The sequence below is a fragment of the Buceros rhinoceros genome, unplaced genomic scaffold (genome assembly GCF_000710305.1).
Source record: "Buceros rhinoceros silvestris isolate BGI_N320 unplaced genomic scaffold, ASM71030v1 scaffold3399, whole genome shotgun sequence".
Taxonomy (NCBI): Eukaryota; Metazoa; Chordata; class Aves; order Bucerotiformes; family Bucerotidae; genus Buceros; species Buceros rhinoceros.
In genome coordinates this window covers 10,896-25,980 of record NW_010433099.1, presented here as the reverse complement: position 1 = coordinate 25,980, position 15,085 = coordinate 10,896, and the positions used below count along the sequence as shown (strand labels likewise).

General features: G+C 39.9%; 1 protein-coding gene across 1 annotated transcript in view; it reads right to left on the bottom strand.

Moving 5' to 3' along the window:
* CFAP97 (cilia and flagella associated protein 97) overlaps window positions 1-14,744 on the bottom strand; it is a 25,631-nt gene extending 10,887 nt beyond the window's left edge. The window contains exons 1-2 of the mRNA XM_010143979.1: window positions 13,895-14,744; window positions 13,732-13,803 (exon numbers count right to left, since the gene is read on the bottom strand). Of these exons, the coding sequence (XP_010142281.1) occupies window positions 13,732-13,803; window positions 13,895-14,744 (922 nt within the window). The remainder of the gene's footprint in view (window positions 1-13,731; window positions 13,804-13,894) is intronic.
* Window positions 14,745-15,085: the final 341 nt, after the last annotated feature.

Genomic DNA, 15,085 nt, shown 5'->3' with positions numbered 1-15,085 from the left:
TGAGGTATGTGGGTCAGGCAAAGAGTAAAGTCAGGGCCCTGAATTTTAGGAAAGCAAATTACCAGTTCTTCAAGGAGTTTAGTCAGTAGGACTCTAGTACTAGTCAGTAGAACACAGGACTTTCCCTGGGAAATGCCTCTCAGGGACAAGAGAGCAGAACAGAGCTGGCAGATCTTTAAAGACACTTTCTACAGAGCCCAGGAGCTCTTGATCTCCAGGTGTAAGAAATGTGGCAAGGAAGGGAAGAGACCAGTATGGCTTAGTAGAGACCTGCTGGTCATACTCAAGGGCAAGGAGGAACTGCACAGGCAGTAGAAGCAGTGACAGGTATCCTGGAAAGAGTATAGGGACACTATCCGGTTGTGTAGAGATGAGGTGAGGTATGTGGGTCAGGCAAAGAGTAAAGTCAGGGCCCTGAATTTTAGGAAAGCAAATTACCAGTTCTTCAAGGAGTTTAGTCAGTAGGACTCTAGTACTAGTCAGTAGAACACAGGACTTTCCCTGGGAAATGCCCAAGATTGAGGGCAGCCTGGGCTGCAGTGACCACGCACTGATGAAGTTCACAGTCCTGAGGGGTATGGCTCAGGCAAAGAGTAAAGTCAGGACCCTGAAGTCTAGGAAAGCAAAGTTCCATCTCTTCAAGGAGTTAGTCAGTAGGATTCCCTGGGAAATGGCCCCTAGGGACAAGGGAGCAGAACAGAGCTGGCAGACCTTTAAGGATGCTTTCCGTAGGGCACAAGAGCTCTTGATTCCCAGGATCAAGAAATCAGGCAAGGAAGGAGAGAGACCAGCATGGCTGAGTTGAGACCTGCTGGTCAAACTAAAGGGCAAGAAGGAACTGCACAGGCAGTAGAAGCAGTGACAGGTATCCTGGAAAGAGTATAGGGACACTATCCGGTTGTGTAGAGATGAGGTCAGGAAGGCCAAGGTGCAGCTGGAGCTGACCTTGACAAGGGACTCAAAGAATAAGAAGGGCTTCTACAGGGATGTTGACCAGAAAAGGAAGGTTAAAGAGAGCATACCCTCTCTGATGAACGACTGGCAAGCTGGTAACAACAGATGAGGAGGCAGCCTCAGTCTTTTCTGACAACTTCTCTTCTCACACCTCCCAAGTTGATGGACCACAAGATGGAGACCAGGGGAAGCAAAGCGAAGATCAAGTTCATGAACACCTGAGGATCCTGGACACACATAAGTCTATGGAACCTGATGAGATGCATCCCAGAGTCCTGAGGGATTCGGCTGATGTAGTTGCCAAGCCACTCTCCATGGTATTTGAAAAGTCCTGGCAGTCAGGTGACATGCCTGGTGACTGGAAAAAGGGCATCCATTTTTCCAAAATGTAGAAAGGAGGACCCTGAGAACTACTGACCTGTCCTCCTCACCTCTGTGCCTCACACCCTGTGCCATGGAACAGATCCTCCTAGAAGCTCTGCTAAGGCACATGGGGGACAGGTGGTGATTTGAGACAGTTAGCATGGTTTCATGAAGGGCAAGTCCTGCCTGACCAACAAAGTGGCCTTCTGTGATGAAGTGACTACATTGGTGGACAGGGGGAAGAGCTATGAATGTCAATAAGTCTATGGAACCTGATGAGATGCATCCCAGAGTCCTGAGGGATTCGGCTGATGTAGTTGCCAAGCCACTCTCCATGGTATTTGAAAAGTCCTGGCAGTCAGGTGACATGCCTGGTGACTGGAAAAAGGGCATCCATTTTTCCAAAATGTAGAAAGGAGGACCCTGAGAACTACTGACCTGTCCTCCTCACCTCTGTGCCTCACACCCTGTGCCATGGAACAGATCCTCCTAGAAGCTCTGCTAAGGCACATGGGGGACAGGTGGTGATTTGAGACAGTTAGCATGGTTTCATGAAGGGCAAGTCCTGCCTGACCAACAAAGTGGCCTTCTGTGATGAAGTGACTACATTGGTGGACAGGGGGAAGAGCTATGAATGTCAATTATCCGGACTTCTGTAAAGCCTTTGACATGGTCCTCCACAATATCCTTCTCTCTAAACTGGACAAATATGGATTGGATGGGTGAACTGTTCAGTGGATAATGAATTGTTGGATGGTCTCATCTAGAGGCTAGTGGTCAACGGCTTGATGTCCAGATGGAGATAGGGATTGACAGCATTGCTGAACAGGGGAAGAGCTATGGATGTCACCTATCTGGAGTTCTGTGAAGCCTCCGACACGGTCCCCCACAATATCCTTCTTTCTCAACAGGAGAGATACGGATTTGATGTGTGCACTTCTTGGTGGATAATGAATTGGTTGTACAGCTGCATCTAGAGGGTAGTGGTCAACGGCTTGATGTCCAGATGGAGATCAGTGATAAGTGGGGTCCCCCAGGGGTCCACAGTGGGACGGGGGCTGTTTAATATCTTCATCAATGACCTAGTGCGATCAAGCGCACCCTCAGCAAGTTTGCAGATGACACCAAACTGAATGGTGGAAATGACATGCGAAGGGATGGGATGCCATGCAGAGGGACCTGGACAAGCTGGAGAAGTGGGCCTGCGTGAACCTCATAGGTTCAACAAGGCCAAGTGCAAGGTCCTGCACCTGGGTTGGTATCAGTCCAGGCTGGGGGATGATAGGATTGAAAGCAGCCCTGCAAATGGCTTGGGGGTACTGGTGGATGAAAGGCTAGACATGAGTCATCAACATGCACTCACATCCCAGAAACCCAACTAAATCCTGGTCTGCATCAAATGAAGCATGGCCAGCAGGTCGAGGGAGGTGATCCTGTCACTCTACTCTACTCTGGTGACACCTCAGCTGGAGTACTGCATCCAGCTCTGGAGACCTCAGCACAAGGACATGAACCTGTTGGAGTAGGTCCACAGGAGGTCCACAAAAATTAGAGGGCTGGAGTACCTCTGCTATGAGGACAGACAGAGAGTTGGGGTTGTTCAGCCTGGAGAAGAGAAGGCTCCAGGAAGACCTTCTTGTGGCCTTTCAGTACTTAAAGAGGGCTTATAAGATAGGGACAGTCTTTTTAGCAAGGCCTGTTGCGACAAGACAATGGATAATGGTTTTAAAATAAAAGAGGAGAGATTTAGACCAGATATAAGGAAGAATTTTTTTTTTTTCAATGAGGGCGGTAAAACACTGGCTCAGGTTGCCCAGAAAGGTGGTAGATGTCCCATCCCTGGAAACATTCCAGGTGTGGTTGGATGGAGTTCTGGGCAACCTGATCTACTTGAAGATGTCTCTGCTTACTGCAGGGAAGGTTGGTCTAGAGGACCTTTGCAGGTCCCTTCCAACCCAAAGCATTCTATGATTCTATCAACAGAGCAATACAAAAGACTCAGCAATATAGACACACTCTGTAAGCATTTGTGTAGAATACAGCTGTTATTTAGGTACCAGAATATAAATCAGTCTTATGAGCAGTCATTTCTTCTGCATTGTCAGTATATTCCTGATCCCCACTTTGACACTTATCACCCACGATCTCTACCTTTACCAGTATGCTTGCCCAACTTCTACATTGCCACAATATGCCCAGACTTCCACACTCAAATATTTTTACTGTAGTTACTACAGTACCAGCGATCAGCACAGCCAGTTTTATATATATAAAATTGCCCATATTATTAGCATATATTATGTATATGCTAATGGTGCTAGAGTTATACAGCACTAAAATAACATTGAACATAATTGTCATCACAGTAGTATCATTTCTGTCACCTATGTAAGCATCAGAATAGTTTTTTAAGCATAGAAAACATAATTGCAGGAAGCCAGGACTAGAAGCAACTTAGAGAAAGAAGAACTAAACCATACATTAGTATTTAGATATTTGCACATGGAAAGAGATTTAAACTTTGCTCAAAAGATATCAAAAATATTTGTCTTAGCTGAGAGTCATAACAGAAATGATGTTTCAGATGGAAAACTGGCACTGGGGAAGCGTGACTCAGACACAAAATGCAATTTCTAAAGTGAGTTTGTTGATCCTTTACTCCTAAAGTGACCCTACTTCATGTCGGTGCAGGAATTGCAAAGCAAAAGATGAAAATTAAATTTAATGGATGGAGATAAATGAGTAAATATAACAGAAGAAAAATTACTTGGGGCTGGCAATTTAAAACAGTAAAAAACCCATCAAATTAAACCAGGAGATGAGGTTTCCAGGCAGAAGAACAAACAATGTACACTTAAATACATGGCAAGACAGACTTGCACAATTGCAATATAAGATACTAACCGGAAACTTCACTCTCAGCAAGAGCCAGCTACATTTATTATAGTTCCACTGGAGCTTTGCTATTGACCTACTTCTAAGCCTTTGCTTTCTAAAGCTCTGCAGCAGATCTTCTGGCAAGTGTTTTAAGAGCTTTGCTATCATGGTATTACCCCATCAGACCACTGCATTATCTATGGTATAGGAATGGAAGTACCAGGTTAGGTCAAACAGATTTTTGGAGCTGAGACACAGATGAGGATGCCTCACTCAAGCCATTCCCCACATTCCTCCAGTATCTCAGTGCCTCCAGAAGACACCCCTCATTCTTATCCCTAAGAGTCCCACACGCACAAAACAAGAATCGAAAGCAGGAGCTTTGAGAAAAACAGAAAGAAAAAACCCACAGGCATGCAGTAATACTCAGTAACCACTTCCACATCAGCAATTTTCTGTTGAGGGATGTCTGAGGCAGCCTTTAAAAGCTTAAAAAGCCCAAAGAATGATGAGCGTGTCCTTACTTCAAAACCGATTCAAATTTCAACAAATTGATATTACGTCTTTCTTAAAGTGCCTCAACTGAGCTTATTCTAGAACTGATGCAAGCAACTATTCCTTCTGTCTTTGACAAATTTAGGAACAGTACTCAGAACTCAAAATCCAAAGAGTTTATGAATTTCAAAATCCCTCTGGAAGTTAGTAAACTTGCACCATCAGCATGCTAGCCAGTACAGGCAAGAACTGCCTCTAGGCAGCTCCAACTGTGCAGTTGCCCACATAAACAAATACTGGTTTAGTTTGCCAAGAGAAGATGCAAATGCCCTCAAAACTAAGACACAGTGCAAAAACCAGTGCAAATCAAGTGCAACAACCAACAGGTTAATAAAGTAGAAATGTCTTGAAAAGCCTCTTTACAACTTAGTAAGTTATTCTTAAGGGAAAACTAGTACAGCCATCAATACCATGTGAGGCGACAAACCTGGCATGAGACTTATCTGGATTCACCTACAAGGAACAAAGAAATAAACAGAAAATGAATAGAGCCACACAATTCACATGATAACATCAAGCTGCAGCGTACTTCTCAGTGAAAAATAATTAAATATATCCTAACGGGAACATGTAAAACCAGCATTGCAGAACACAGCTGTGAGAAAGTAATTTATCAGTCATCTGAAGAAGATACTTATTATTTATCATGTTACACAAGATAATTGTATTATTATGGCGCTATGAAAGATAAATTCATCTTTTGTCTTACATCCATAGCATCTCAGGTTAAACAAGACTGCACATCATAAGCAAGAGTGGAAATCAGTTTGTGGCAAAGAATAGTTGTTCAACAGAAATCTTGACCTAGCTTTGTGGCACCAATGCTATTGGTGATGGAGTCTCTTACAAGGGACATTTAAGCTTCTGAATAACTGTCAGTGCAAATTCCAAACAGCTCCTTCGTTTCTGTGAAAGGTGTGAACTAGTCAAATTCCATTTAAAGCAATGGCATTCTGAATGAGGACATTCTTAATGAGAAATGCAGGTTTCATGTCTTCACTGGTACATGAATGTTTCAGTTCTCTGTAAGATAGCTGGCTGTACTTCAGTGGAGAATGTATATTCTTACGATGCAGCTATTAATCATAACCAGTAAATACGTATTAAAAATGCTTAGAGATAAACAAGCATCCAGGTCATTACTTATCTTTTGACTTGCCCATTTTTCTGGAAAACCCCTGGAAAACCCCTGTCAGTTGTGATGAAAAACACAAAACCAGAGCGACAACACAGAACAAACACCTTTCCCTTTCACCCCAGTGCTGGTCAGTAAATGCTTTTAGAAATAAGGACTCAGGGAACCGTGCAGGGATTGCTACACTCGGGGCTCCAGAGCACTGCATCACCTGTCAGTCAGACCTCCTGGGGTGAAGTGGTCTGCAACTTCCGCAGCATTAAACATCACTGCTATTGCACCAGAAGCTGTCAGGCAGTTTTTGTGAATACATACCTATGTACATTGCCACGCACTGCTCTACTGGATGCTACTTCTTATATATGTGAGTAAAGTACGACAAAATTTTACTAACTTCACTCTCACCTTCCAGCTTCTTCAGTCACATCCCCCCCAACACAGAGACTTTTGTTTTTTCATTCATCTCTTCTCCCTTTCCTTGGTCTCTCCATAAGTCTTTTTCCATTCAATATATTTTCCTTCTACAATGTCTCATCCACACCTTTTATCACCTCACCACAAAGATAGCCTTTCCCAGTGGTGGCAGGCAGAAGAAAAGACTGCAGCCCACTTTCTTCAGTATGCTGTTTATTGTTAGCATCATTAATTATTTATACTTACTCAGCATAGAAAGTTGACTTTACTACTGCAAACAGCTTTCGGAAATTCTTGAGGTTAGGGCTTGCTAACAGACATAATATTAAATTTATCACAACTCAAAAGAAACATTATTGATGAAGTGAAAGAACTGCTAAAATCATCATGAAGGTTCTGCTGTGAAGTTACTCAGTGAAGCCTGAGCAGAAGCCTGCCCCAAACCAGTAGCTAATCTCTCGATACCTTGTAGAATTACAGAAGATTCATTAATTTTGCACAACACATGCACCAGCAAGTTTTCTTTAAGGGGGTGGGGTGAAAAGGTCAATCTAAAAATCGCTAGTTCCTCACTAGTTTCTTCAGTTCCTCAACAGACCTTTTTATAGCTAGCTTTCTGTATGACCCAAGAACCACATTTGACATTTCGCAAGTAGCTCTTTGCAGAAACAGTGCTGCAATATGCCAAGGTATTAGATCAGATAACACATTAAAGGTAGTTGGTTTGCTGTTCTTCAAGCTGGTAAGTTAATAAATTAGAGTTGTGTTTTACTTAGTTAAGATTTATGTTAAGGAAGAATTTAAGCTGCAATCACCACTTCAAAACAAACTGTAACTGAGCCCTATCCACAGATAACCTTTTCTAAACCACACCAAAGGCAACATTGATCTCCTCAGCAACTGTGCCACATGAGAGTCTAAAGTTTAGTAGAATAAAGACAAGCAACAGAACGCATACTGAGTCACTTACTGGAAGATGATCACCAACACAACAGGGTAAGTGCTTGTTTGTAACAAGCCAAGCAGAAGGCAGGGGACATCTATGAAATCACTACTCCTTAAACAATACTCAAATAAATCTTACGAAACAGTGAACAAAAGGTTCTGCACATCTTCCTGAAGCAGGGATGTCACCATTTCCATGGTCCAGAATGAGGCTTCTGACCCCAGAACTTCCAATCAACAGCAATAGTTCCCACTGCTTCCAAAGCTACCTAGCTGAAAATCTGTCCAACCTGCACTCTACAAAGCACCACTTACAACAGCATCATATTCCAACTTTCTGCATGTTTACTATGACAGAAGATTAGGTAATCCGCAGCAAGTATGCATGTGCAGTATGCATTGAGTATCCACTTAAATTCACCAGCAAAAACATTGTTTTCATGGCAAAGGCAGTATGTGTCTAAGTGAGGTCGCACAAGTCTACAAAATCAGGTACAATTCACCGTTGATAAAGAATCAAGATCCCACGTAAGAGATAAATACATTTATTCTAAATGCTATTAAATATTTCAGGTACAGTTAGTATTACATAAATCAAACATTTTAATTTCAAAGTTATTTCAATGATTTATTTGACAACAACTCCACCTACTCTTTAATCACAATGCACAAGTGTTTGGAAGGTTTATCTGACTATTTTTGCAGCGGCCAATGACAACACGAGACCACACTTCAGTTTAAGGTTATAATTTAAGGTTCTAAAGAGGTTTGTAAGTCTTGGAACAATCTACCTGCTGTAAATGGGAATGATTTACTATAGCTTTATACTCTACCAGTGGGTAACAAATAATGTAACTAAATCTCTAGTTACCACTTCATTGTCAGCCAGACCTGAAATCAATAATTTGGGGGAAGGGGATAAACAAGGAGCAGCACTTGCATGAAGATTGAACAGCATGCGGTCTACTTCTCATTTACTGGTAAACAGGAAAATAAAATTCTCTAGCATTCACAGGATATGAAAGCTGGTTTCCATGGAGAGACACCTGACTTTCTTTTAAGCAATAAACAAGCTGTTTATTGCTTTTAACTGGTAAGCATTGAAATGACCTTGCAGAGTGAGAAAGGCCAAACCTAAAATACAAATTAGCAAGTCAAATGCATTAGGACAGGATGACACAGCTGTCCTAATGGCATTAAGGCTAAAATTAAAATCATGCATGTTTCAGTGTCAATCCCAATACAGGAAAGTGCATTAAATCGCTTCTTGTGCTTACACTTCCGATTTTGCCTAGTGTTTTGTTTTATACTGCTCTGCAGCCACATCTGTTAACACATCTGAAGAATCGAAAAGGATTATATCACAGTTCTTCATCAATGTCTACCAGTTTTAATCTAAAACCATTTCCCTGTAGTATCTCTAACAATACTTACAAAAATATTCACATTATTTCATGTCACAGAACTCTACAAAAAGAATTTAAGAATTCATTATTTGATTTTTAAGAAAAGGAGAATGCACTTTTCAAGTTAAGTTTTTCCTATTTAAATATGCTTAAATAGGGCTGCTAGTTATTTCTTGGTGTCATGAGAAAGAGAAATAACACCTTAAAGGTGCAGATTCCTCCCCCCCCCACAATTACACATTTTCTTATGGATGTTCAGAAAGTCTGTATCTCTTTACAATGTTGAAGTTTTTCAATCTGCTTTCAAACTCTCAGTATAAGAATAAGCTGATAAGTGCTCTCCTGCCTCAACAGGCATTACTAGGCCCTGTGAAAACAATGCATATGTATACTCATTCACACAAAATTAGTTCAAACTACAAACAAATTAAAACAAAACAAAAAAGCTACACATGTTTAGACAGCTGTAGAGTTTGGGTGTTATGTATGTATTTAAGAGTCTAGATTTAGATACACAAAAATAATACAAAAATACTAGTTCAGTATTAAAGACCATAAAAATGATGTAACCCCAAGAGGAGAAAATTTAAGCTATAAAAAAAACTTACTCTATTTCCTGAATGACAAATTATAGCCAAAAAAAAAATTAAAGCAATTACTACACGTTCAGGTGAAGCTGTTATTTAGTTTTCTCCAATAGCTTTTACTCAAAAACACAGAATTCATTTTCATAATAATATTTGTATCATACTGCTTTTCACCAAGTGAGCTCCGACCATTTTTCAACAAAAAAAATCTAAGGCACAGAAGAGGTAAAAAGGTTTATCAGAGATCACGTAGGTCAGTGAGAACTTCAAGGATAGAATTGAGGTCTTCAGCCTGTGGCCCATTATCCTACTTACCCCATCACACCACCTCCTCAAGTTAATAATAGCTAATACCATGGATTTACAGACTAATTCTCACAGACACTTCTGTAAAATAAGCAGGCACCAACCCCATTTTACAGAGAACACACAGTGCTAAATTCTTTAGCACTCTATATACCTTGTGCAAGCCCTTTACTCCTGTATTGATACTCAACATTTTTAGCATAGAACTCTGAACTACAGAAATCAAGAGACTTGTCTGACAACAGAGCAAGTCTGCAGCGTAATGGGATGGAAATGGATGAGTGCCTAGTTCACACTTGTGTGCTTAACCCATCTCTTTATCTGAACAACCTTAATTCCTTAAAATCACTTGGGACATTGGATCAAGACACAGGATCGAGTAAAACAGCATCAGAAAATTTTCCATTTTTTTAATTTCCAGCTTTATGAAAGCACTTTGAAAACCAATTTTTGACAATCTCTTTCTTTGCAGTGGCATATTTAATTAACTTTTTGTGTACTCAGGAGTACAGCAAAGGAGATAACTGACATTTATTATTACATGGTTGGAATATTGCTTAGACTTCAGTTATTTTAATTTTCTGAAAGTTCTTTAAAGTTTATAGCAAAGTGGAAACAGCATTGACTCACAAAGGAATTACATACAAAAATCTATTTAACATCATGAAACAACTGAAGAACTGTACTTCTACCTGAAAAATTATAATCATATCTGTATATTTTTTTTTACACAGGTGGCAAAAAAATAGAGAGGTAAAGAGTGACATGAAGTCTGTAAAATATACACTCTACTAACCTTGAGTAACGGAAATCATGCATGCCTATGTTCTTGGCTACACTAGTAAGATATTAAAGTTCCTAAGTAGCATGGCTATCTGACTCCACAGTGCTACAATAGCACTTATAGTCATACACCATAATGACAACAGCTGTATGACATCAGTCTTTGTAATAAGTGTTGTAATGAAATGATGTAAGCCTCTTAAACATGAACGTCTATGTCTGTAAAAATGAGGGAATTTAAGTGTCATACATTTAGCATTTATCATTTATATGTTTTAAATGAGCAAGGATTTTCAGGAACAGGAGTAATAACCACTAGCAAGAACAATTAAACTATTCAAGTAGTTCACTACCAAAACAGTATCACAGTTAAAGCCAAGAATTTTTATGCACAACAGAGGAATAATTTATAGGTAATCACCAAGTCCAGTAACAAGAATAACATGGTCCAGGTGGACCTAGATTGTAACATGACCCAGGCTGTTTTTAGTACTCCAGGCCCTGCAGCAACAGCAAGCTGGGCAGGCTCTGCTCTTCAAGGAGGGTGCTGCAGAGAGGTGCTCCCTCCACCTGAACTCCAAGCCACTCTGAACTGAGCACTGGACACTGCCACTCTGAACTGATTTGGAAACAAGAGAGATCAAACCAACAAGTTCTGAGCTTATCCATCCACCCTGCACCACTTCCATCACTATGGCCTGCAGTTTCTAGCAATACTGTTCCCACTGCAAACTCCAGGCTCCTTACAACTGAACCAGTATGAGTGTGCACCCCATGCCTTAACATGGGAGCTTACAGATTCCTGGGCTCCACAGTTTCTTCACTGAATAGGTTTATCTGTCTTCCGTCATGCTGCGTCTGCTCTCAAGAGTGTTCTACTGTTCATACACCCCTCTGACATCAGCACGCACGCAAAGCCATGCCACGTACAGCCATACAGCCTGCAGGTTCTGAAAGCCACACCTTTTATCGTACTTCCTCCTTCCATACGAAACAGGGCTCTACTCCTGCCTAATAAATGCCAGGAGAAGGACTACATTCATATGCTTTGTCTTCAGCAACATGCAGAACCTGCTTCTCTCCAGTTTTCAAGCAAAAGTTTCACTTTACTGCCAGCTACTGTTAACAAGTAGACTTCTGCCATTTTGACTAAAACTAGTTCTGTTGTTTTCCATGCGGCAAAAGGAGGCTGCACAGCAAGCTGCAGTAGCTGGTAACGCTCACTTCAGAAACAGCAAACATAAAATAACCTTCAGATGTAGCAACCAAGTGTTATCACATATCTTCGTTAATCTCTTGTTCAGAGTTCTGATCACTAAAGAATATTTCTAAAACCACTGATAAAGCTGCACAGCAATACCCGCCCAAAAAGCATCAAAGCACAATATACTGCATGGCAACTATGAGATTTCCAACTCAAATTATGTTATTTGTGAGATTTTAAATTATTCAGAAGAGAATAACTTAAAATTTGGCTTCTTTCAAGAACAAGCATAGCTTTAGGAGATGTAAAGGCACAATATATTTATCTAAATGATTTTTAAACACTTATAGAAATGAATAGTTTGCAATATGAGCACAAATATGTATCAAGGGCATATAACATAGAGGAAAAACTATTTCAACTCCTTTTTAATTTAACTGCAACATTTTCTGAATGTTTCAAATTAATTCTATTTTAAGATATGCAAGCTACCTCACTGATTACTAACCAGATTCTTGTTCTAGTTTAAAACTTGTTCTTTGAATACCATGTGCTTTTAATAGATTTATTTCTTTTCTTTGTTCTTGTGATTCTTTAATACAAGAGATTCTAGTCTTCCCACATGTTCACATTACCAGCGTGTAGAACTGTACAAAATGAATTACAGCACCCCTCCTAGAAAGAGCATAGTAACATTCACAGTGAAATTCTGCCAGTCTGGGGACCTCGGAAAATTAAACTCACAACTAAATGCTTCACCAGTATAGATTGTTGGAGGAATATTAAACTTAAAAACCAAATCTGAGACATCCCAACAACCATTTAATACTCTTTTGTGCATTCAGTTCTGGGCTTATATTGTTTTCACTTGAAGCAATGTCCATGCCTAAGGAGTTCTGATGAACATTTCATGCAGACTCAGGGGGAAATGATTTGCACTATTTTTTTAATGAGTATGGTAAAACCTGGAAGCAACAACTCAGAATAAGATTAGCTCCTATTTTCCCAGACTAGTTACTGTCTATCATTAATAATCCTGCTCCATTTAAACTTCAAAATACCCAAAATAATTATGTTATGTTGTGCATGCCAATACAGACAGACACTTGGGAGTAATACCCATGTTAATCAGGAACATTAGCTGCCAGACTATAAGAATTCTGCTTCTCATTACTCAGTCTTTATTACTGTTACTCAGAATTGTTTTTCAGTTTCGGGAAAAAACTCCCCCTCCCACATCAACAAAGATTCATCTCTGAGAATACTTACTCTGAGCTATAATACCCATTTGTTTAAGGGATGAGATGAATTCTTCCATAATCACCAGTTATTAAATAGCTTCTTGCCATCAGGGAACAAATAAAGATGTAGGACATCATAATTTCAATTGCCTAGCAACAGCCATTCTAGCATCATGTTTTGACAAGTGGTTGGAGCCTTTACTAGTACACAAGAGCTATTGGAGCACAAGGGCTGTCGGAAATGAGAATCAGCTCTATCTTTCTTGATGGCTAGCTCTGCTTTTCCTACCATCAGAAGAACTTCTGTGGAAGTAAAATTCCCAGTTCTACTCATACGAAAGTGAAATGACACATACAATGTATTTTGAATCCTTACTTGAGGCTCAGTCTGGCAAGGTGCAAAATGAAGAAAGATGACACCTCTGGTTTTAGCCATAACAGACCCACTGCAATACAGTAAACTTGGGTTGAAATGTACTAGGCTTAGAATGTAACAGCCTTTTATCACGAGATCAGCAAACTTCTTGACCCAAGCCTCTTTTATTCTATAGATTTTACCACTGAGAACAAGCGCAAAAGTACTGCGTAGACCTTAAAAGGTGCCCATGAGATCACCCAGTACATTTTCACCCCATACAATGCCAGTTTGCAATGAATACAGTGAAAGAGATTCTAAGTTCTCTCTTTTAGACTTCATTTTTAAGATTTATTAAATCTATTGGCACAAAGTAACCACTCAAGCTTTAGCAAAGATCATCTATTACTTTTCTCTTTTAAAATTCCATAACGTTGAGTAAAGAAATTTTAAAGGTACTTAGTTCACAAAAGGAATTTCAAATAATTCTGCTTCATTATCAAAAAGGTACCTGAAGTTTAAATACATGAATGCTATTTATCATGCAAGGTAGTTTTGGACTGCCTTTCAATTTCACTTTGTAAAAAGAAAATTTAAAAAAGTCACCTTTCAAAAGCTGATTCAGGTCCATGGCATCATGCAAGACTTTTCGACTGTATCTGCGATCAAACTCGGAATCTAATGAAAAAAAAATGCAGATATAAGATTGGATTTCCCAGGCCCATAGGTTTTACAAATTCTGTGTTGTACTTAAATTCTTCAAAATTACCATATAATTCCTGGTTCACATTTTCCTGTCTTTTTATTTTTAGTTTCTTATCATTTGATGCTGCAAGCTCAAAAGACTGGATAGGACTGATGTCTGGAGTGGACAGAGGTGTTACGTCAGTCACTGTGTCTTCAGACTCCTCTAAGTAGTCACCAAGCTTTGGTTTTCCTTCTGCTAATTTGATTGCTGACTTGAGTTTTTGTTTTGGAGACAGAAGAGCATTCCTACAAGCATTCCTCTTGGAGGAAGAATGAGATGAATCTGACAAACAGCTATCAGAATCTGTATCAGAACAATCTGTATCTGAGCTTGAGGATGAGGAAGAGGAAGATGAGGAAGAGGAAGAAGAAGAGGAGGAGCTGATATTAGTATATTTTTTGCTAGCTTTTTTAATGTTGTTTGACTGCTTAGCTGACTTTGGTCTAACCTTCTGTTTTTTGCCATCATCACTACTATCTTCTTCATCTGTGTAATAATCTTCTTCACCTTCCTTAACTATTTTGGGGATTCCAGCAGGAACATTCTCCTGTGTTCCCCTGCTTGCTGCAGGTGTCACTCCAGATATACATGCATTCTCTGCAACTGGAGAAAGTGACAAAGACGAGGCATCTCCAAGATGATCTGAGCTGTTTTCTAGGGACTGATCTTTCTGCAAATCTTTCTGCTTTTCTTCACCTTCCTCCTCACAACACTTTGCATCCTTTGAATCAGAAACCAAATCAAGGTCTGCAAGAGCTGCCTTTGTACTTCCTTTCTCTATACATTCACCATTTTCTTCGGTTTTCTCAAAATCACTGTCAAAGAACGCATGATCCACTTCACCATCTGATACATCTTCAAAACGGTCCATACTGAAGCGCCACCTGCAACCATCAGAAAAGGTTTCTAAAGATTAGCATAAAAACAGATCCAAGTATACTTCTAGTATAATAATTTTGCTGACTACTCTTTTAGCTCTAGTAATTTATAATGCTGCAATTAGTGTTATATTGCGAGGGACAACTCCACAGTGAGTTCTGTAAAGAAGTTCAGTGCCACCTTATTGTACCCAGCTTACATGTTAGACAGAAAAGCTTTACTTGAAGCAAACAAAACCCATCACTATTTCAAAACTTTTACTCCTAGGGAAATTCGTCAAATATTGTTAGCAGCTAGAGTCTTAACTATTACAAACAAACAAATGAAGTGTCT